Source organism: Aureobasidium pullulans (assembly GCF_000721785.1).
Source record: "Aureobasidium pullulans EXF-150 unplaced genomic scaffold scaffold_5, whole genome shotgun sequence".
Lineage (NCBI taxonomy): Eukaryota > Fungi > Ascomycota > Dothideomycetes > Dothideales > Saccotheciaceae > Aureobasidium > Aureobasidium pullulans.
The window spans coordinates 1,229,643-1,248,702 of NW_021941025.1; the positions used below are offsets into that span (position 1 = coordinate 1,229,643).

The 19,060-nt window shown below is 50.9% G+C and overlaps 10 protein-coding genes across 10 annotated transcripts; 5 read left to right on the forward strand and 5 right to left on the reverse strand.

Moving 5' to 3' along the window:
- Window positions 1-59: 59 nt before the first annotated feature.
- On the reverse strand, window positions 60-515 carry M438DRAFT_269630 (uncharacterized protein; the record flags this gene model as incomplete). The annotated part of the gene is made up of 1 exon (XM_029900336.1): window positions 60-515. The coding sequence occupies one exon, from the start codon at window positions 513-515 to the stop codon at window positions 60-62; it is 456 nt and encodes a 151-aa protein (XP_029762884.1).
- Window positions 516-1,072: 557 nt separating this feature from the next.
- On the forward strand, window positions 1,073-2,520 carry M438DRAFT_373228 (glutathione reductase; the record flags this gene model as incomplete). The annotated part of the gene is made up of 2 exons (XM_029908405.1): window positions 1,073-1,221; window positions 1,275-2,520. The coding sequence occupies 2 exons, from the start codon at window positions 1,073-1,075 to the stop codon at window positions 2,518-2,520; spliced, it is 1,395 nt and encodes a 464-aa protein (XP_029762885.1).
- A 429-nt stretch (window positions 2,521-2,949) lies between these two features.
- On the reverse strand, window positions 2,950-3,389 carry M438DRAFT_333589 (YCII-related domain protein; the record flags this gene model as incomplete). The annotated part of the gene is made up of 3 exons (XM_029903622.1): window positions 2,950-2,994; window positions 3,049-3,253; window positions 3,313-3,389. The coding sequence occupies 3 exons, from the start codon at window positions 3,387-3,389 to the stop codon at window positions 2,950-2,952; spliced, it is 327 nt and encodes a 108-aa protein (XP_029762886.1).
- A 2,239-nt stretch (window positions 3,390-5,628) lies between these two features.
- On the reverse strand, window positions 5,629-7,531 carry M438DRAFT_293437 (signal recognition particle protein). The gene is made up of 2 exons (XM_029901818.1): window positions 7,207-7,531; window positions 5,629-7,157 (listed from the first exon to the last, which is right to left on the reverse strand). Exons 1-2 carry the CDS (start codon window positions 7,435-7,437, stop codon window positions 5,724-5,726), a joined length of 1,665 nt encoding a protein of 554 aa, XP_029762887.1. The 5' UTR covers window positions 7,438-7,531; the 3' UTR covers window positions 5,629-5,723.
- Window positions 7,532-7,683: 152 nt separating this feature from the next.
- On the forward strand, window positions 7,684-8,829 carry M438DRAFT_344114 (Rrp15p-domain-containing protein). The gene has a single exon (XM_029905138.1). It carries the CDS (start codon window positions 7,746-7,748, stop codon window positions 8,775-8,777), a length of 1,032 nt encoding a protein of 343 aa, XP_029762888.1. The 5' UTR covers window positions 7,684-7,745; the 3' UTR covers window positions 8,778-8,829.
- Window positions 8,830-8,878: 49 nt separating this feature from the next.
- M438DRAFT_333593 (uncharacterized protein) lies at window positions 8,879-9,877 on the reverse strand (the record flags this gene model as incomplete). The annotated part of the gene is made up of 3 exons (XM_029903623.1): window positions 8,879-9,262; window positions 9,317-9,786; window positions 9,841-9,877. The coding sequence occupies 3 exons, from the start codon at window positions 9,875-9,877 to the stop codon at window positions 8,879-8,881; spliced, it is 891 nt and encodes a 296-aa protein (XP_029762889.1).
- A 237-nt stretch (window positions 9,878-10,114) lies between these two features.
- On the forward strand, window positions 10,115-11,450 carry M438DRAFT_269739 (DHH phosphoesterase; the record flags this gene model as incomplete). The annotated part of the gene is made up of 2 exons (XM_029900342.1): window positions 10,115-10,229; window positions 10,285-11,450. 2 exons carry the CDS (start codon window positions 10,115-10,117, stop codon window positions 11,448-11,450), a joined length of 1,281 nt encoding a protein of 426 aa, XP_029762890.1.
- Window positions 11,451-11,900: 450 nt separating this feature from the next.
- M438DRAFT_269233 (uncharacterized protein) lies at window positions 11,901-12,848 on the forward strand (the record flags this gene model as incomplete). The annotated part of the gene is made up of 1 exon (XM_029900315.1): window positions 11,901-12,848. One exon carries the CDS (start codon window positions 11,901-11,903, stop codon window positions 12,846-12,848), a length of 948 nt encoding a protein of 315 aa, XP_029762891.1.
- A 140-nt stretch (window positions 12,849-12,988) lies between these two features.
- Window positions 12,989-15,084, reverse strand: M438DRAFT_181388 (uncharacterized protein). Its single transcript, XM_029899188.1, has 11 exons — window positions 14,789-15,084; window positions 14,687-14,740; window positions 14,511-14,624; window positions 14,452-14,454; window positions 14,365-14,390; window positions 14,214-14,316; window positions 14,121-14,157; window positions 14,011-14,052; window positions 13,861-13,949; window positions 13,637-13,804; window positions 12,989-13,578 (listed from the first exon to the last, which is right to left on the reverse strand). The coding sequence occupies exons 1-11, from the start codon at window positions 14,880-14,882 to the stop codon at window positions 13,130-13,132; spliced, it is 1,179 nt and encodes a 392-aa protein (XP_029762892.1). The 5' UTR covers window positions 14,883-15,084; the 3' UTR covers window positions 12,989-13,129.
- A 1,606-nt stretch (window positions 15,085-16,690) lies between these two features.
- Window positions 16,691-18,832, forward strand: M438DRAFT_363863 (MFS transporter). The gene is made up of 3 exons (XM_029907681.1): window positions 16,691-17,161; window positions 17,215-17,868; window positions 17,936-18,832. Exons 1-3 carry the CDS (start codon window positions 16,891-16,893, stop codon window positions 18,772-18,774), a joined length of 1,764 nt encoding a protein of 587 aa, XP_029762893.1. The 5' UTR covers window positions 16,691-16,890; the 3' UTR covers window positions 18,775-18,832.
- The last annotated feature ends 228 nt before the right edge of the window (window positions 18,833-19,060 follow it).

Here is a 19,060-nt window from a genome sequence, read left to right on the forward strand (position 1 = left end):
ATGGGCGCGAGAGGCATGGTGTTTTGGTGTCGAGATGGAACAGATAAGATGTGTTGGTCTCATGTTCCAGATTCATCGGACTTCCTGCCCATGGCAGCTCTAAGCTTCTCTTCATTCTCGGAGATGGGTGATCTGCCCTTCAGCTTCTCGGGTGAAGGCTTTGATTTTGAGGAACCCAAGAACTGTTCTCTGGCGCCGTGAGCCAGCTCGGACAGAGTGCCACCACCTTGGTCCAACTTCTCACCACGACCATGTCTTCTTCTACTTTCAGCCAGCAGATCAAGACCCTCTCCGTTACTGTCGGCGTCGCGATGTCTCTGAGCATTGGCTTTGGCGGCGCGTATCGAGGTTCTGGTATAGACGAATAGGATGCAGGCCATTGTGAAGGCAGCGGCGGGCGCAATGACGGTTCGCGAATTGAAGGGCATCTTGCGACGGGGGAACGGTGAGGCCTTTGGGTGACTGATCTCGGTGGTGCCCGCAGGCCCTTTTGGCACAGACAATCTGCCGCCCATGGTGAAAGTGGTTATTGCTTACAGAATAGTCTTGTTTCTCACAGGGAAAGAGACACAAAGCTCCGTTCTCACAGTGGTGTGACAGCAAGGCACGGCTTCATCATCATCCTGCTGCTTCGTCGTCCGTGCGTCAAAGGGTTTTAGGTTTAGAGAGCGATCGCGTCAAACCGAGGGGCAGCCCGGCAGCCCTCCGTGCCCTCCGTGCCCTCTGTGGCAGCGAGCTCGAGACGCTACAAGTCAAGCTGCAATTGGAAATCAAGAAGCTTTGTCATCGTTGTTCTTCTGCACCACTTCGAAACCTTCTGCGCATCTCACATCCTACTGTTGCCGGCCATCGTTCATTGGTGGCGTTCTGAAGTGATTGACGTAAGCGAATCCCGCCTTTGTTCTTTTGTATTTCAGATCAACCTTCTTCACCGTTGCCCCGTCGTCACCCATTCGCCTTGCTATATTATATGCGTATCTTCAGCACCTCCCCGCGGATTCTTCATAGCATTCCGACGGCAACTTCGAGACTCTCAAACGTAACACGCCATTTTTCTACAACACATCCCATCATGGCTCCTACTCCCAAGGAATGCGACTTCCTCGTCATTGGTATCGGCAGTGGTGGTCTCGCTGCTGCTAGAAGAGCTAGCGGCCAATATGGCATGAAGACCATCGCTGTCGAGAACTCCAGACTCGGAGGTACTTGTGTCAACGTCGGGTATGTTGCATCGTCTGTTACATCGTCTTCGCGCTCTGACATAGGCCATACAGATGTGTGCCCAAGAAGGTTACCTGGAACGCCGCCGCCATCCAAGAGACCATCCACGAAGCCAAGGCCTATGGCTTCTCTATCCAGGAGACTGCTCCCTTCGACTGGACCACCTTCAAGCACAAGCGTGACGCCTACGTCAAGCGTTTGAATGGCATCTACGAGAAGAACCTCAAGAACGACAAGGTCGAGTACCTCAATGGAACTGCCTCTTTCGTCTCCAAGGACGTCGTCAAGATCGTGGGCCAGGACGGTCAGGAGCAGCAGGTGCGCGCAAAGAAGATCCTCGTTGCCGTTGGCGGTCGTCCCAGCAAGATCGGTGTTGAGGGTGAAGAGCTCGGTATCAACAGTGATGGCTTCTTCGACCTCGAGAAGCAGCCCAAGAAGGTCGCCGTCGTCGGCGCCGGTTACATTGCCGTTGAGATGGCTGGCATGTTCCACCACCTCGGCACAGAGACTCACTTGTTCATTCGCCATGACAAGTTCCTCCGTACCTTCGATCCCATGATTCAGGACAAGATTATGGACGAGTACAAGCGCCAGGGTCTCCACATTCACACCAACAGCTCTCAGAGCAAGCTCGAGGATCTGGGCAATGGCATGAAGAAGCTGCACTACAAGGACGACCAAGGCGAGAGCACCATGGACGTTGACTGTGTCCTCTGGGCCATTGGCCGCACTCCCGAGATCGAGAAGCTCAAGATTGAGAATGCTGGTATCGAGGTTGACGACAAGAACCACATCAAGGTCGACAAGTACCAGAACACCAACGTTGACGGCATTTACGCTCTGGGCGATGTTTGCAACGCCGGCATGGAGCTGACCCCTGTTGCCATCGCCGCTGGCCGTCGTCTTGGTGACCGTCTCTTCGGCGGCAAGAAGGATGCTCATCTCGATTACACCAATGTCCCCTCGGTTGTCTTCTCTCACCCTACTGTCGGTAGCATCGGTCTTACCGAGCCCGAGGCTCGCGAGAAGTTCGGCGACACCGTCAAGATCTACACCTCAAGCTTCACTGCCATGTACTACGCCATGATGGAGCCCGAAGACAAGGGTCCCACCGCCTACAAGCTCATCTGCGAAGGCCCTAACGAGAGAGTTGTTGGTCTGCACATCCTTGGCCAAGGCAGTGACGAGATCCTCCAAGGCTTCGGTGTTGCTATCAAGATGGGTGCTACCAAGGCCGACTTTGATAGCTGTGTTGCCATTCATCCTACCTCTGCTGAGGAGCTGGTCACCATGAAGTAGATATAATGTACAGGATTCTATCATAATAATCGGCTATATAAAGGTACTATAATCAGATGCCAGGGAAATGACAATCATGCAAAAGTTCAAGTTTCGGCACGCACACTCGTGCAAACACATATGTTGTTCCAATGGCGCGATGATATCAGATCTCTGCGGTTTCAACCAGCATGTGCTAATCATACTTTGCAAGGTTTAGAGCTTGTCAGCAATAACACCAACACCCTTTCATAACTCCTCTGTCTGAAGGCTTCCGAGATCAAGGCTATGCGTCGGCAGTCAAGGAACATCACATACTCTCACAGGTCATGGTTTTGATAGCGAAACGCACAATGCATTGGGTAGTCGGATAATGAAGCTTCACAAGGCACGAGGCTGGAGTCGAGCATTTGATTTTGCGAAGTTGTTCACTTTTTAGAAGACGACTTTCTACAAAGCAGATCTGATGGCTGACTTGAAGGGGAATATTTGGACCTGTCCACTACCATTAGCAAAAGTAAATCGTTCCACGTGACACAGGTCACTCACCTTGTCCATGTCCCAGACACCCTCATCATGGTAGATATCCTTCTTGATCTTCTCGAGGACCTCTTCCTTGGTGCTTGCCACAGCCATCATGACTGAGCCGGTGATCTTGAGAGGAGAACCTTCCTTGGGAACGTCCTCGAGCATTGCACCTCCGAGAACCCAGAAACCAGTCTCGGCGTCGGGCTTGATGTTGCTCAGATGTTGTCTGTAACACTCGAGTCAGATGTCCATCATCTATCTGTCAGGATTCTGATCAGAACGCACTGTCTAACTGCCATGCGCTTTTCCAATGCACCGGTGTTGTCGGGGAGGATGACCATCCATTCGTGCTTTTGAGACATGATGCGTGTTGTGGTGGAGAAGGTGCGACGTGTCAACAGGTGAGAAGCTTGTCGAAGAGCAAACATGGATTTGTGATGAGATGCAGGAAGAGAGGTGGATTGGATGTCCGAGGTTCGGCGTGTGAGTTTGTGGATGGAGGGGTCTTTGTGGGGAGAAGTGCGGTCCGAGTGGGGCACGGCGACCTCGCTCTCTCGCTCGTGCTTCTTCTGTGACCTCCCTTCTTCCAAGGTGTTCACTCTCTCTTTGGATAACCACGTCAACATGAAAATCCGCGTGCCTTTTGATGATTATTTAGGGCGCCCCCTCGGAAGGCTGGGAGCTCTGTTCCGGTGCAGCCTCTATGGCCCTGCGTTGACGTTACCGCGATGCAAACAAACAAAACCAGTAAGAAAAGGTCGCGGGCCATGGGAAGGATAATTCCGTCTACTCGGGGATCATGGAAAGACAGCGGACTAGCAGATAAGTCTCCGAACCATAGAATGTAGGACATTGAGGTAGACTGCGATGTGGAATACTCAGAAGACATCTCGAACAGGCATGCGATAGTACAAATGCATGTTTCTTTCTTACCCTCATCATCGCTATCCTTTCCTAATCCTCTCGTTCACTGCCTTACTACATTATCCATTGAAACATCGTACCGGGATCCGTCATCCATTTCCCTTCAATTTGACTCTCCCATTTGGTTGCTTTGCTCGACACCGCTTTTGAACCATTGTTACATCACTCCTCTACTTGCTTTGGCTGTAGTGAAATTTCGCTTACAGTCGACTGCTATCTGGACTTTAATCTACGACGAAGTCGACTCTCTTTACACGATTCTGCTCCAGTCACTGTGGAATTCCTCTTCCATTTACACTTCCCTCTCTCTATCATTGAGTATCGACACCCTGACTCCTTCACTCATCCACCAATCGATCTTCGTCGCCCTTATAACTGTTCGTAAAACACGCACACGATCATTTCACCTCGTCAGTATGTCTACAACCTCAGCTGCCATACACGGCAAGAGCGAAGGACTCCCACACTGCGTCACAAGCTCGGAGAGATCACCCGCCCTGAGCAGACCTCAGCTCCTCGGCAACATTGTTCACCCAGCACGCTCCAGAGTCCGTGTCGAGCGCAGCCACACTGTGTCGACTCCTCCTCAATACAGCTTCACCCCCGTCACTGCCGTCTCCGAAGCTCCAGACCCGACTCCAGACCGCAAAAAGCCAGTCTCAAACGTCGATTACGGCTCTCGCTCCGGCGGCCAAAACCTCTTGATAGACTTGAGACTCACCATCGACGAGGAAGAAAAGGACGACGCCACCTCGATCCAAGGCATCGGCATCAATGACATCGAAGTCGGCATTTCCGCCCCCGACCACCTCACCGAAGAGGAAAAGGCACGCTTCAACGAGATGGCCAAGTTCTGCCCTACCACTCTGATGAACAAGGATTGTGTGCTCTTCGACAGATGCGCCCTGATCCAACCTTGCCGCGTAAGGTTCCCTTTCCATTAACCCCTCCACCTCTCCTTTTACTCTCACCAACCTTCGCTTTACTGACACATTCGACCACACATACAGAAATTCTCCACTCTCCGCTGGCACAACTTCTGCCACCATGGCGACAGATGCCACAATTCCCACAAAGTCCCCTACACCTGCCGCAGCATATTCTACAACCACGAATGCGACAAGAATAACTGCGAGCACAGCCATGACAAGGCTGTCAGAATGGCCATCGAAGCCTTCAGAGTTGCTCACGAAAAGGGCGCATATGGTTTCGAGTAGAAAAGAAATTACCCATACTTTGGCTTTGAAGAAAGGGGGACCGAGATTTTTACTGTGCTGGTCACAGGAAACATCGGGAGGGCAGGTTCATTGGAAATTTGCTTTCGTGTTCTCTCTTGGAGAACAGATATATTGCGGCTGGTTCTTCGATAGCTGAGCCTTGGAGAGACCGAGCAGGCTTTTGGAATGGAAGAGGGAGGATACCGCGGAGAGATTTGATGGGGAGGAAGTTCTGAGGTCTCACATGGGCGACAGCTGGATCTGTTTCAGAAGTCTCGAGACCTTGGGGTAGCTTTTTGGGCAAGAAGTTGCGGTTAGGAGAAACGCGGTACGCCAAAATCAGAAGCACATCAGAATTGAACATTGAGACCCATGTCATAAGCGAAGTGAATGTCGTTGGATTGTGGGCTATGTCTCTTGTTCGGTCCTCAAGGCATTATAGCTATGGTTCGTATTATTTGCAGGTATCTTGATTCTTGAAATTGAGGCAGGTCCTAACGCCGACGCTATGCAACGGAAAAGAAGGAAGTAACCAGGGCAGATGGAGATAATCATCTACCTTCTGCCGCCGCGACCAGCACCGCCGGCACCGCCAGCTCCTCCCATACCACCCATGCCTCCCATCATCTTCATCATTGCACTCATGTCGGGCATACCGCCACCGCCACCAGGGGCACCACCTCCCATACCCATACCACGCATCATTGCTCCAAGATCAGGCATACCACCAGCACCACCGCCTCCCATGCCCATATTGCGCATCATAGCACCTAGGTCAGGCATGCCTCCTGCACCTGCACCAGCACCACCGCCGCCTCTGCCACCTCCCATGGATTGAAGACGTTTCTGCATGGCGTTCATCTGTTGCTGGTTGTTCTTGCCGCCACCCATGGCACCCTGAGCTTTCTGCATGTTTTGCATGCCGCCCTTGAACTTCTTGGCCATGCCGCCCATGACCTTCTGCTGGGACAGAAGTTCCTCGACCTCACGAACACTGGTACCACTGCCCTTTGCGACACGGGTCATGCGGGACGGCTGGTCAACGAAGATTTTGCCGTCAGAATCAAGTTCCTTTGCAGTCATGGAGTCGCAAATGTAGATCATGCGCTTCAGCTTCATGCTACCTTCGTCATCATCCATCTGTCCCATGAGACCACTAAGTCCAGGAATCATTCCAGCCATCTTCGAAAGCGGACCCATCTTCATGATGTTGTTAAACTGGTCGCGCAGATCGCGGATGGTGAACTGACCCTCGGCAATGTGCTTCATGGTATCCTTTTGGTCAAGTTTCAAGCTCTGGACGTGCTCGACCAGACCAGCCATATCTCCCATGCCCAAAAGCTTCGAGACGAAGGATTCGGGGTTGAATCTCTCAAGATCCAGCAAGTGTTCACCAGTACCGATAAAGACGATGGGTGTATGGGTAGCGGCGACAGCAGAGATAGCACCACCACCGGCGGCAGCACCATCAGTCTTTGTGATGATGATGGCACCGTAGTCGGCGGTCTCCTTGAAGGCTCTCGACTGAGCCTCGGCGGCCTGACCGATGGAAGAATCGAGGACCATGATGGTCTGGTGAGGCGAGACGGCCTTTTGAATCTGGACCATCTCATCAAAAAGGTCCTGCTCCTGTCTGTGACGACCCGAGGTATCGACGATGATGATCTCGAACTTCTCCTTCTTGAACTTTTCGACACCTTCGCTAGCGACAATGACGGGATCGGTCTGGGTCAGACTACCATAGTAGGGGATCTTTGCTTTGGTGGCATTCTGCTTCAGCTGGTCGAAGGCACCAGCACGGAAGGTATCGGCGCAAACCAGGGCAGTCTTAAAGCCTCTTGCCTGGTACCAGCGGGCGAGCTTGGTACAGGTAGTTGTTTTACCAGCACCCTGGAGACCGACGAACATGATGACATTGGATTTGCCCTTCTTGGGTTGATAAGGCGTGTTGTGGGGATCGACAAGCTTGACGAGTTCATCAAAGACGGCCTGTAGGGTGGTCAGTATTGCGTCGGAATGTTGGGGAGGGAAAGGCGACCTTTTGGATGATGCGCTTCTTGTTCACACCAGGGGCGAGTTCTTTGAAGTTGACCGACTTCTTGATGGAGTTTCTGAGACCGGCGACCAGCTTGATGTTGACGTCGGCTTCGACAAGGGCGTTGCAGATCTCCTTGATCATGCCATCAAAGGCCTTTTCGTCCAGAGTGGCAGACCTGGTCAGGTCGTTGACGGCGGCATTGATGCGGCGTCCGAGATCTTGCAAAACCATCCTGGCTAGATAACTGCGATGAGATCGAGTCTAGTTGCTATGGTTGCAGTAGAGAGGGTGGAGGGTGGAGGGGGAGCGAGAGGCCGAACAGTCGTACGTATTCGAGTCGATGTCTTTGTGAGAGAGATGCAGGTGCCTTCGTGGATTCGTGGAGGGCAAGAGCGCGGGGCGGGTCGGCCAGAAAAGCCGCCGATCTCGAGCCGCAACTTCCCCAGACGCTGCCAACAAAGATTCGTAAACTTGCGACAAAAAATCCCAGCAGCACTTCTACCATTTTATTTGCACCACATCACAACACTTCATTCACCATGGGCAACCCAAGCGCAAAGAGAAAGAGACCAGAGGGTATGGGCTACCGCAAGCCCAAGAAGCTCGTCAAGAAATTCAAGAAGCAAAAGGCCTACCACAGCGACAGCGAAGACGATGAGGTTCAATCCACAAACACCAACACCAACACCAACTCGGACTTCAACCCTGTCAATATGGACGACTCGGAGGATGAGGAAGTCGAGGATACCCCTGCTGCTCCTGTCGTTCCTGTCCCTGCGCCCGAACCCGTCGCCGAGAAGAAGACCGCTCCCAAGCCTGTCGCTCCCGCCAAATCAGAATCAAAGCCCGCTGCCGTACAACCGAAACTCAAGTCGGCCTTGAAGATGACAAAGAAGGTCGACCCGCCATCAGAGAGTGAAGACGACGAGGCCGAGGATGATGATGAGGACGAGGAAGAGGAGGACGACGATCTAGAGGGCCTTGATGCGCTGGACGACGAGGACCTCGACGACTCTGACCTGGAAGACGATGACGAGATGGATCTCAGCGACAATGAGGACGGAGAAGGAAGACAAAAGAAGACACGCAAGCGCAACGACCCTGCGGCCTTCGCCACATCCATGTCCAAGATTCTGGGCACCAAGCTTACCACCTCAAAACGACAAGATCCCGTTTTGTCGAGAAGTGCTGCTGCGACCGCCGCCTCCAAGGAACTGGCCGACCAGAAGCTCGAGCTCAAGGCAAAGAGAAAGATGCATGCCGAGAAAAGGGAGGCTCTGGACAAGGGCCGTGTCAAGGACGTCTTGGGCTTGAACACCCCCGAGGTCAGCACTGCCCAGATCCAAGAGACTGAAAAGAGGTTACAGAAGACTGCCCAGCGTGGTGTTGTCAAATTGTTCAACGCTGTCAGAGCTGCTCAAGTACAAGGAGAGCAGGCCCGAAGCGAAGCAAAGAAGGAGGGTGTGGTCGGTATCTCACAAAGAGAGGAGAGAGTCAGTGAGATGTCAAAGAAGGGTTTCCTCGACCTCATTGCTACTGGAGGAAAGAAGGCCGCTGCTGTAGAGGCTTAGACCCTGTTTACGATACCCGCTCATATTGCATATTTTGGTTCATTATCACCCATCTCTTACGCTTCTATGTACACACTTTGTCGAGGCCTTTCGCATTCTGTTCAGTGACCTCTCTCAGAGCGACTGATGGCCACCATGCCCTTGACGCCGCCGTTCTTGTCATCCAAAACGCCGCCCTTTTGCAGGATGCTGATCGTGTGCTCGACCACGCCAGAATCTACACCTCTGACGTTGTCGGCAAACTTGACCGTCTTTAGCCATGCATTGGCATCCTCCTGCGAGTACTCCATGGTACCAGTGATGTGCTCGACCGACTCTTCTTGATGCTCGCGGAACCATGCAACTCCTTGGTTCAGCTTCTCTGCCATGACTTCCAGCTTCTTATCTGTAGCGTCTCTTGCTGCGATCATCCAGCTAGGCCAGGGTGTGTAGATTTCGCCTACGCGCTTCAGCTCGCCGTTGTCATAGTACTTTTTCGTTGTGAACTGCGAACAAGGTCAGCGTGGCCGATGCCTCTCTTGGCTTCAATCATGACTTACGTGCTCCCACATGAAGAAGTCGGCTTTGTCTCTAGCATTGACACCGTCTCGAAGAGCTTTGAAGTCTCCGAGAGGCACTACTTCAAAGGGAGACTTTGACTTTTCCAGCCATCCCTTCTGGTCGGCAAGAACATATGACATGACATATGACCCGCTGCCAATTCTCGAGACGCCAACTCTCTTAGCATTCAAGTCATCTTCACTGTTGATCGAGCTCTTGTTGCCAACACTGATAGCCCAGCATAGCGGACTCTCCACGTATGTTCCTACCAGCTTATACGCCGGCGTCTCTTGCTTTGCATTTGTCTTGCCCAAGTCGGCCACAAATCCTTCGGTCAATCCAATCGCGACATCAATGCTGTCGTCTTTGAGTGATGCCGTGAGAGCACCGGTACCCGTGGGGAACGGCTTGATATCCGCCTTGAGGCCAAAGTGTTTGATTGCGAAGTGTAGGGGTGTCGAGAAATGTTCTTGTTCTCCATGTTAGACTGTATCATCGTGTGGAGACCATGGAGGAATCATACCAGGAATATAGCCGATGCGAAGTTTCTCTGCTGTCATCCTTGTCGTCGTAGCGAAACCGCGAGTTGCAAGCTTTCCAGACGGTATAATTCTTCTTGAAAACATATTGTGTAGTGAACATGAGAAGCACAATTACATGAGTCTCGCGCGAGGACTGCCCCACAAGCACGAGCATCATCGTTGACGACATTCATGTTGATATGCAAGTGGTGGCACCCTGTCCCGCAATTCTGCTCTTATCGAAACATCTACTTTGACACATCACCCTCATCAACAATGGCAGTTCCAAGAAACTCTCTTCGAGCTTTCCTTGGGCAGGCGAAAGTCAACTTACAAAGAGCCATCAGTAAGAATGAAAAGGTCACTTTGGTCATAGGAAATGAATCCGCAGGTTGTCCGGTCAAATCTCAGGATCTGTACCCACGCTGACGTTGTAGTCATGACAGACCTCGATTCGATCACCAGCTCAATTGTCTATGCATATCTAAGATCCATCACATCTTCTGCACAGTCTCCCGCTACTTTGCATGTCCCGCTTTTGAACATACCCAAAGCCGACATCAACTTGAGACCAGAATTGCTTGCTCTGCTGCCACACGCCAACATTGAACAAGACCAACTCATCACTCTAGACGACCTGCCCGATCTCGATGACATGAAACAACTTCTGTTACCGGAGTCCACTAGATGGGTCTTGGTTGACCACAATGCGTTGCAAGGAAAACTTGGCGCCATCTATGCTGACCGCGTTGTCGGCGTTGTTGACCACCATACAGACGAGGGCAAAGTGCCAAAGGATACCGGCTCTGAGCCTCGTCTGATTACAACCAGTGGAAGCTGCACAAGTCTAGTCATCAATCATTGCCGTGAAGCTTGGGATAGACTGTCATGTGGTACCTCTTCCACTGGAGCGGCACAAGCACAAGGTGACACCTTGATGGAAGACGAAGCAGTGACCTCCCTTTGGGATGCACAAGTAGCGCAGCTTGCCCTCGCATCTGTAGTCATCGATACCCTGAATCTGCAAGACGAGCACAAGACCACAGAACACGACGAGCGTGCAGTCACATATCTTGAAGCAAAGATCAACCAATGCGCTAAGATTGGTGGTCGATTCGATAGAACCACATTCTTCAACAAGATCAATGATGCTAAGAAGGATCTCAGCCCTCTTACATTCGAAGAGATCTTGAGAAAAGACTACAAACAATGGACCGAGAATGGTCTGAACTTGGGAACAAGCGCTGTCGTACAACCTATCAGTTTCCTCAAGAGCAAGATCAACAAGGACTCTGACTCCAACGACTACAAGGCTTTGCTGGAAGCTTCGAAGAAGTTCGCCAAGGAGAGAGAGTTGTGTGTGTTCTCTATCATGACAGCATATGAAGCAGAAAACGGCGGCTTTGCCAGAGAACTAGCTGTCTTAGCTGTGGATGACAGAGGATTTGCCGCATGCAAAAAGTTCTCGGATTCTTCTAGCGAGAAACTCCAACTAGATGGGTCTGATGCCGAGGAGAATGGTGAACACTGGTTCCATGTCTGGAAGCAAGGCAATCTCTCGTGTAGCAGGAAGCAGGTCGCCCCTCTGCTTAGAGAAGCCATGTCAGCTTGAATTAACCAGATCTGTCTCATCAAGAAACAACACACGAATTAAGGAGCGCAATACAGCTCTTCAGATTTGGGTAGTAGAATTACAAAATCACGTTATTTGTGGAAGAAGCATGGCCGATAATTCTTGCTTACCGATTGTTCAAGGAGAAGGGTGACGGTTTCCCCACGATGTTCAACCGCTGTTTCGAAACTCTGCCACGACTTCTGTCAACGAGTCGTGTGGAAGCAACAGGGTTCAGCGCATGTCACGAGAAGGCCTGCTCTTTCCTCTGGACAACAGCACTGAGTATTACAAATATTGGAAACTACGATGGCGAGAATTAATCAGAAAGCCACTGTTACCGACGCGGATTGAACAGCTTGCTTAATGCTGACGCGTTCCTGCCGTTAGGCTGCAGCGATCCTTCCACTTCCAACGAACGTCTGCAAAAACATGTCAACACACGTGAAAATGTCCAAATCCAAAAAAGCTCTCACAACAAGAGATGTACCTCCTCAATTCCTCGAGGCCGCGTTCATGGTCGGCCATGTTCCTCAAATGGCATTGCAGTCCGACCCACGCGTTTCTTACTCCCTCTACGTTCCACCTGGCCCTTACAAGTCGCTTGCGGCAAATGAAGAGGACAACACCACAGAACTGCCAATTCTAGTCAACATCCACGGCACTCGAAGGAATTTATCTGCCATCTATGGCGATCTGAAGACCTTTGCGGACTCGACACCGTGCGCTATCCTGCAGCCTCTGTTTCCAGCCGGCATCGAGGGACCGAATGACTTGGACTCGTACAAGAAGCTCAAGTCCAAGACTTTGCGCTCAGACCTCGCTTTGCTGTCTATGCTAGACGAAGTTGCAACCCGCTGGCCACATATTGAAACGACAAAGATATTCCTTATGGGATTTTCTGGCGGTGGTCAATTTGCCCAGCGCTTTCTTTATATCTACCCAGAACGACTTGCAGCTGTTAGTATCGGGGCTCCGGGGAAGGTGACACTACTGGATGGCCAACAGACATGGCCGAAAGGAGTCAAGGATGTTCAGGATGTGTTCAGTCGGCCAGTTGATTTGGACACGATCAAAGCTGTGAACATTCACATGGTTGTTGGAAGCAAAGATACAACAGCCCATGGTGGCAACGACTTCAAAGAATGGCAAGCAGGAAAGAAGAGCAAGAGTGGGAACGTTGCTCCCGACGGAGAAGCCGCGCTTACTGGCAATATCGAAAGCTCTGATGGAAAAGGAAGACTGGGCACATTGCAGCATATTCAGGAGCTCTGGAAGACCAATGGTATCCACGCTCATCTCGATATCGTAGATGGAGTGGGTCATTCTGCCGACGGTGTTCGAAGCTGTGTGTTGGACTATCTCAGGCCTCTCATACAGAGACCCAGCGGCTCATAAAACTTCCGCTGACTTCAACCGTGGTCGATGCTGGCAGCTGTAGTTCGCAAGGCTGTTCATATGCAAAACAATCCTAGTCCCTTATGCCGGGCACTCCGATCTGGCCAAAAGACCGGTCTCATCATCTTAGGAACACGAAGGAAAAAGCGAGAAACATGTGCAAAAAGAAAAGCTACAAGACAAAACGTACAGCAGCAGGGATTCCCACGTGGTCACCCACCGTAGTACTAATCTGCCGTTCAACTGCTTATGTATGGCAGAGCGGACGGGATGCCCAGTTTTCAGCTGACTGTGGCCGTACGTGCTTGTTTCCCAAATCTTAAGGTACACAAAGAACGTGTCATCAGGGTTGTAGCACCAAAATTGATCAGAAGATACTCGTAGATGTGTTTGATGACTACGGAGTTTATCAAACGCCAGGTTTGATCAAACTCCCGGCTCTCTCTGGCACTCTTGGCGCTTGGGTTGTAATTCAAAACTTCCGTATCTTGCATGCTATTCGTGCTGAGGGCGTTTGCTGAAGCATCATCACTTCCGCTTTGGAACTCAATGTCGACTTGAAGGGTCACTCCTTTTTCGGCTCCTTCTAAGAGGTCCGGCTTGGTGCTACTATTGGATGCGGCTCTTATCGTCACGATGTTCTGAATTCTTCTCGCGTTGGAGGAAACGTCATTGTCCTCTGGCGCATCGACGGAGGACACCCAGTGTAGTATGAGAGTTGTGCACAAGACTGTTGGTCACCGTTAGTGCTGGAGACTTTTCAAGGACATGAAATGAGGGTTTCCTACTGTCAAGATTGCATAAGCAGAGACAAATGTATCCGGGCTCTCCGTCCAGGATTGCGATCACGGTGAGGTTTGTAATGCTGAGCGCGAGCGTGGCACAACTGCCTACAAAGGTGCGCACGACCACGTTACGTAGCCTACTGCTCGACTGCTGCTTGTACGAATAGCAATCTGCGATCACAGTTAGTCACTCGAACTGGGCCTGAGAGATTCCTTTTTCGAAGTACCACGTAGAGGCTGAAGGAAGAGGGTGGTAAGCCAGACGTTCAGAAAGACGTCAAAAACGATGGTCGGAACCAACGCGTTTCGTTGCATGCTGTGAAGAGATTGTTAGCGTGCTATTCAAGGTTGTCAGTCCGGCGTCACCGGATACTCACCCTATTATACAAACTCCTTCCTTATTCATATAGGAAATACGACTGCGATAGAGGTCAACTTTGCTCAAAGATGCTTAAGGAGAGAGAGAGAGAGATATATATATACTCACTAGACGATCATCAAGACGACTAACACAATGTAGGGGCCTAAGCATTGATTAGCCTTTGGGCCCTTGGCGCTCAGTTCTAGTCTCAAAACATACATATGACTCCAAAGAAGTTGAACAACCATAGTTTACTCTGCCTCCGAGGTTCACCGGCGCTGCGAATAAGATAACACTTCTCGACCAGAAAGTAGTACAACAACTACTCAGAATTAGATGGTGATTGTAACAAAGTCTCAGCGATACATACAATCTTAGTGGACATATAGGATATGACTAAGTCGAGCATTAGCGGCGTTGCCATGAAGCCAGTTTCAAGCCCTTAAATTTGTCTTACGGCCTTCATCAAAACATAGGTCAGTGAAATTCAGACGAGGGACAATAGATAGAACAAACACAAAAGGATGGCGGCATCGCAAAAGCCGGCCGAAGCATTCACGCTGAACGCTTTGGAGAGGATGCCAGTGAAAAACACGAAGAAGAATGAATCAACGTAGATGGCGAGGACCACTAAATCATGTAAGTTTATAATAAGCTAGTATGGGAGGTGGTGAAATAGTCACGCGACTTACGCCAGTTGAGAACAGGTAATGTTGTCCAACTTTTGACCTGGTGAAGACGTCGTGCTAGAGGTGTTAGAAATATGATCAATATGTCCATTCGAGAGAGCTCACTGAAGAACACAGCTAGAATGGCAATAGTGAACATAGTGAGGATCATCGTGACCACTCTGGCCGGTGCAGGCACTTCGGTCGGAGGAGAGATCATGGTGTCTAGGGCCTAGGTCACAGAACGTTGAGAGGCCACGAGCGAAGCAGATCTGACGATCGAGCAGGAGCCACAATGATATGTATCGCAAATCTTGCTTTTGAGACGTTTCAGCAGCAGGCGTTCCTCAGCCTACAACACTATGCGTGCCGTCATTGATGTGGCCGTTTATTCTGGCGGCTCTGGTACGCCTATTCCAACAGAGAAAGTATCGTTGATCCTCCCCATGTGCTAAACCCTGTCACACTACAACTGTAGAAACGCACAACTGTGTGATGATACGCGGCCGTTTTGAGAATTTGTCTCACGGGCATCTAGCCAAGTGCAGTCGTTGTCGGCAAGTCGTGCGTTGACTGTCCCGCCCGGTGAACGCTGAGGAAAGCCATTGGTGGAAAGGACATGCAATGGATAGCCGTACAAGAACTAAATTTGGTCGAGATGCAGTGGGAGTCAGGTACAAGAACGGAGACTATTGCCTGACTCAAATGTGGGCGTCCAACGGTAGGGTTTATGGGGTTGCCGGTTTGGCCGAGAAGCTGAGTCCAACCGTTTCAACTCCAGTAGCAATTCATCAAGAACTGCATGTCTTCAGTCTGCCTTCAGCATTTCCGTCGGACTCTCATTCGCGACTCGCGGAGCTGGCCTTGAGAGATTGTGATATGGCTATGTCGGAGGTCGTGAACCCAGCTGGCAGGGCCGTCCATTGCAAATGGTCATCTGGGCGTTGGAGGTCATGAGTCGAAGCGGCTGGCCCTTATGAGGTAATGATATAGCGCCAGCCTCACGATCAATCGAATTTTGGGCGACATTGTCGGCGACGACTTCGCAGTCAGCGAACTACAGATTGTCTCAAGTGTGCTGTGAGAACGACATTTTGCAACTGTGAGTTCGCTCGAACACGGCTGCAATTATTCACACTCGTATGGCGATCTCGCAGAGCGTTCACTCTGAGGGGATGTTGGCGCGACGCGTGTCAAAAAGGTGCGCTTCGTTGGGAACGTCTGTCAAGGGAGATCCGTTGAGTACTGTATGGCATGTCGGAAACGATGGCGATGGTTGCCTTCACCAAGAAAGGCATACATATCGGAAGTGGTTCTGTGTATCACAAACCATTTCTCCATGTTCTCTCAAGGCAGGGATTTAGCCATTCTTGTTTCTGTATGGAAGGTGTGATGATCCATGCGTGAAACGAACTTCAGAATGCTTCTCGGTTCCAATGCTACCCCTCCTCGATCCGCGGTGGAAGGCAGTCACGATAGCCAAATTTCGATTGCACGATCACCAACGACCCTACGACCTGAGTAAAGCACGAAGCCATTGAGATATATACTCGAGTCTCGGCAAAGGTAATCGCATGATACTAGGACCATTGTTGCAAGTGTTACTCGCCTTTGGGTCTTGTCAGCAGTGGTATGGAGCATGACCCTGTCCTCATTCGAGTACGGAGTATGCGCTTGCAGTTTGATTTGTTTGTTTCCGCACTCCAGAGCCTCCTCCATTTTTGCGTGGTTGTTTCTCATATGTCCACAACTACCAGCCATCGATACTATCTTTGTACATTCTATCTCCATATTATCACATGCCGTTCACGCGAGACAGCATCTCATTGAGATCGCGAAATCTGTCACCCGCAAGCTCTTCCCTTATAGAAGCGTTTGATCTCGCAAGCTTTCCCTTTTCGGATGACATGCTTGGCGGAAACACGTTTTAGCCGAGGTTATTCATCTCGCTACTCGCCTGATGCTTCCTAATCTTCTGTTTCTTCTCCGGCCCTTCTATAACTTTACGTGTTTCAACAGCCCTATTTTCTAACATGCAAGAACCGACATATCAAGCTACCGAGGACGCCTCGGTATTTTGAAAAGTCATGTTCGATGTCAACGGCTAAGTTTGCCATCCCTGTCCGTTGATGGCCTGTGTCATTTTGTATAAGATCATCTCGTAGCACCACAACATGTAGGCTCTTTCCCTTTCCCATCCCTGATTGTAACGACCCCATCTCCCCAGAATGGACTCCACCGACTCCGAGAAGGTGCAATCTACCATCCCACACAAGTTTTCCCTCTTTCGTCTTGTCCGTGACCAAGCTCGTGTGAGCCCGGAAGTTCTCGCTCATCGCTATGAGGGATCTGGCACGGCGGATGATCCATACCTGGTCATCTGGATACCTGATGATGCAGGTAATCCACTCAACTGGTCCAAAGGATTCAAGTGGACTGTAACCATGACGGTCGCAATGACATGTTTCGCTACTGCCTTTGCTTCTAGTGCTTTCAGCGGTACGTTGTTTTCTTGCTTATCATGTGCCAAAATCAATACTGACGAACAACAGGAACCCTTCGCGAACTCGTATACGGCTTTCACGCTTCGACCGAACTCATCACAGCTGGTGTATCCCTTTTTGTCCTCGGATTTGCTCTCGGCCCTCTAGTCTGGGCACCACTTTCTGAAAGCGTTGGCCGTCAATACGTCTTCTTCTCGACTTTTGCAGCATTTACTGCCTTCCTTGCTGGTTGCGCTGGAGTGAACACTATCGGTGGTCTCCTGGTTTTGAGATTCTTTGCTGGCTCATTCGGATCATCGCCGTTCACCAATGCTGGAGGTGTCATCTCCGATATCTTCTCGGCTCAAGAGCGTGGTCTGGCAATCACAATCTTCTCTCTTGCTCCTTGCCTCGGTCCCGCCGTCGGTCCTCTCGTTGGCGGTTTCCTTGGTGAAAACGAGGGATGGCGCTGGGTACAGGGCTTGTTGGCCATCTTCGCGGGCGTTCTATGGATTGCTGGCTCCCTCATCGTTCCGGAGACCTATGCCCCCGTTCTACTGAGACGCCGCGCGGAAGAGCTGTCGAAGAGAACTGGTATGGTCTACATGACCAAGTTCGATGTCGAAAGAGGACCCATCTCTGCCAAGCAGATGGTGTCCACCGTTCTGGTCCGTCCTTGGATTCTGCTCTTTACTGAGCCCATCGTTCTCTTGCTATCCATCTGTAAGTGAATGCAGACGAAAAACAGGTCTAAATCATAGCTCTAAGAAATCGTGCTAATCCATTCCAGATATCGCCATCATCTACGGTACACTGTATCTCCTGTTCGCTGCCTTCCCTATCGTTTTCCAGCTTCACCGTGGCTGGAGCGAAGGTATCGGTGGTTTGGCCTTCCTCGGTGTTGCTGTAGGCATGTTTTCTGCCATCGGCTTCTCACTCTACAGCCACAAGTGGTATATGGCAGCCGCTGCTAAGAACGGCGGTCTCGCGCCACCTGAGGCTCGTCTCATCATTGGAATGGTTGGCTCAGTCGCGCTTCCCATCGGCATGTTCTGGTTTGCTTGGAGCAACGGCCCTTCCGTTCATTGGATCTCGCCTGTTATGGCCGGCGCTCCCTTCGGCTTTGGACTCACTCTGGTCTTCCTCTCCGTTACGTCCTACCTCATCGACGCATACGTAATTTACGCCGCCTCCGTCCTCGCCGCAAACACAGTGCTCCGCTCTCTCTTCGGTGCTGCCTTCCCTTTATTCACCCGATATCTGTATAACGCACTTGGCATTCATTGGGCCTCGTCCATCCCTGCCTTCCTCGCCCTCCTCTGCGTACCCCTCCCCTTCTTCTTCTACAAATTCGGCGCCAGAATAAGAGCTAGATGCACGTATGCCTCTGCAGCGGAAAAGGCCGTCATGATGTTGATGGCAAAAGCTGCCACCACAACAGTGACAACAAGAGAAGGCAGTATGGGCAGTGAAGATGACATTGACATCGAGAAGGCTGATGTCAAGGATCCTGCGGAGTTGACAAGAGCAAAGACGAACGATACGGTCAGAGATCCTGCTGCTGTGTACGAGGCTAGTCCTTATGATATTGACCGTGTCAATACCAAGAACTCTGTCGCTGGCATTTGAGGTGATAGATGTAATGATCAAATTAGACTACTAGACTCTTAGACTTCAGATATACCCCTGATTAATTCCTTTTACATTGCCCCTGTGTGCCAATTTCCGTCACTTCTAGCCATCCCCCACGTCCATGTCTAATATTGTTTGGTCTGTAAAAATGCAAAATATTCTCAGAATCGCTCTAGTCGTCCGTAGAGAGCCGCTAACTATTACGCGGGCTGCACTGATCTTAAATACATTGTGCATTTCTACAGCATGCGCGTGACCAAGTTCTGCGTACGGGGAGGACAAT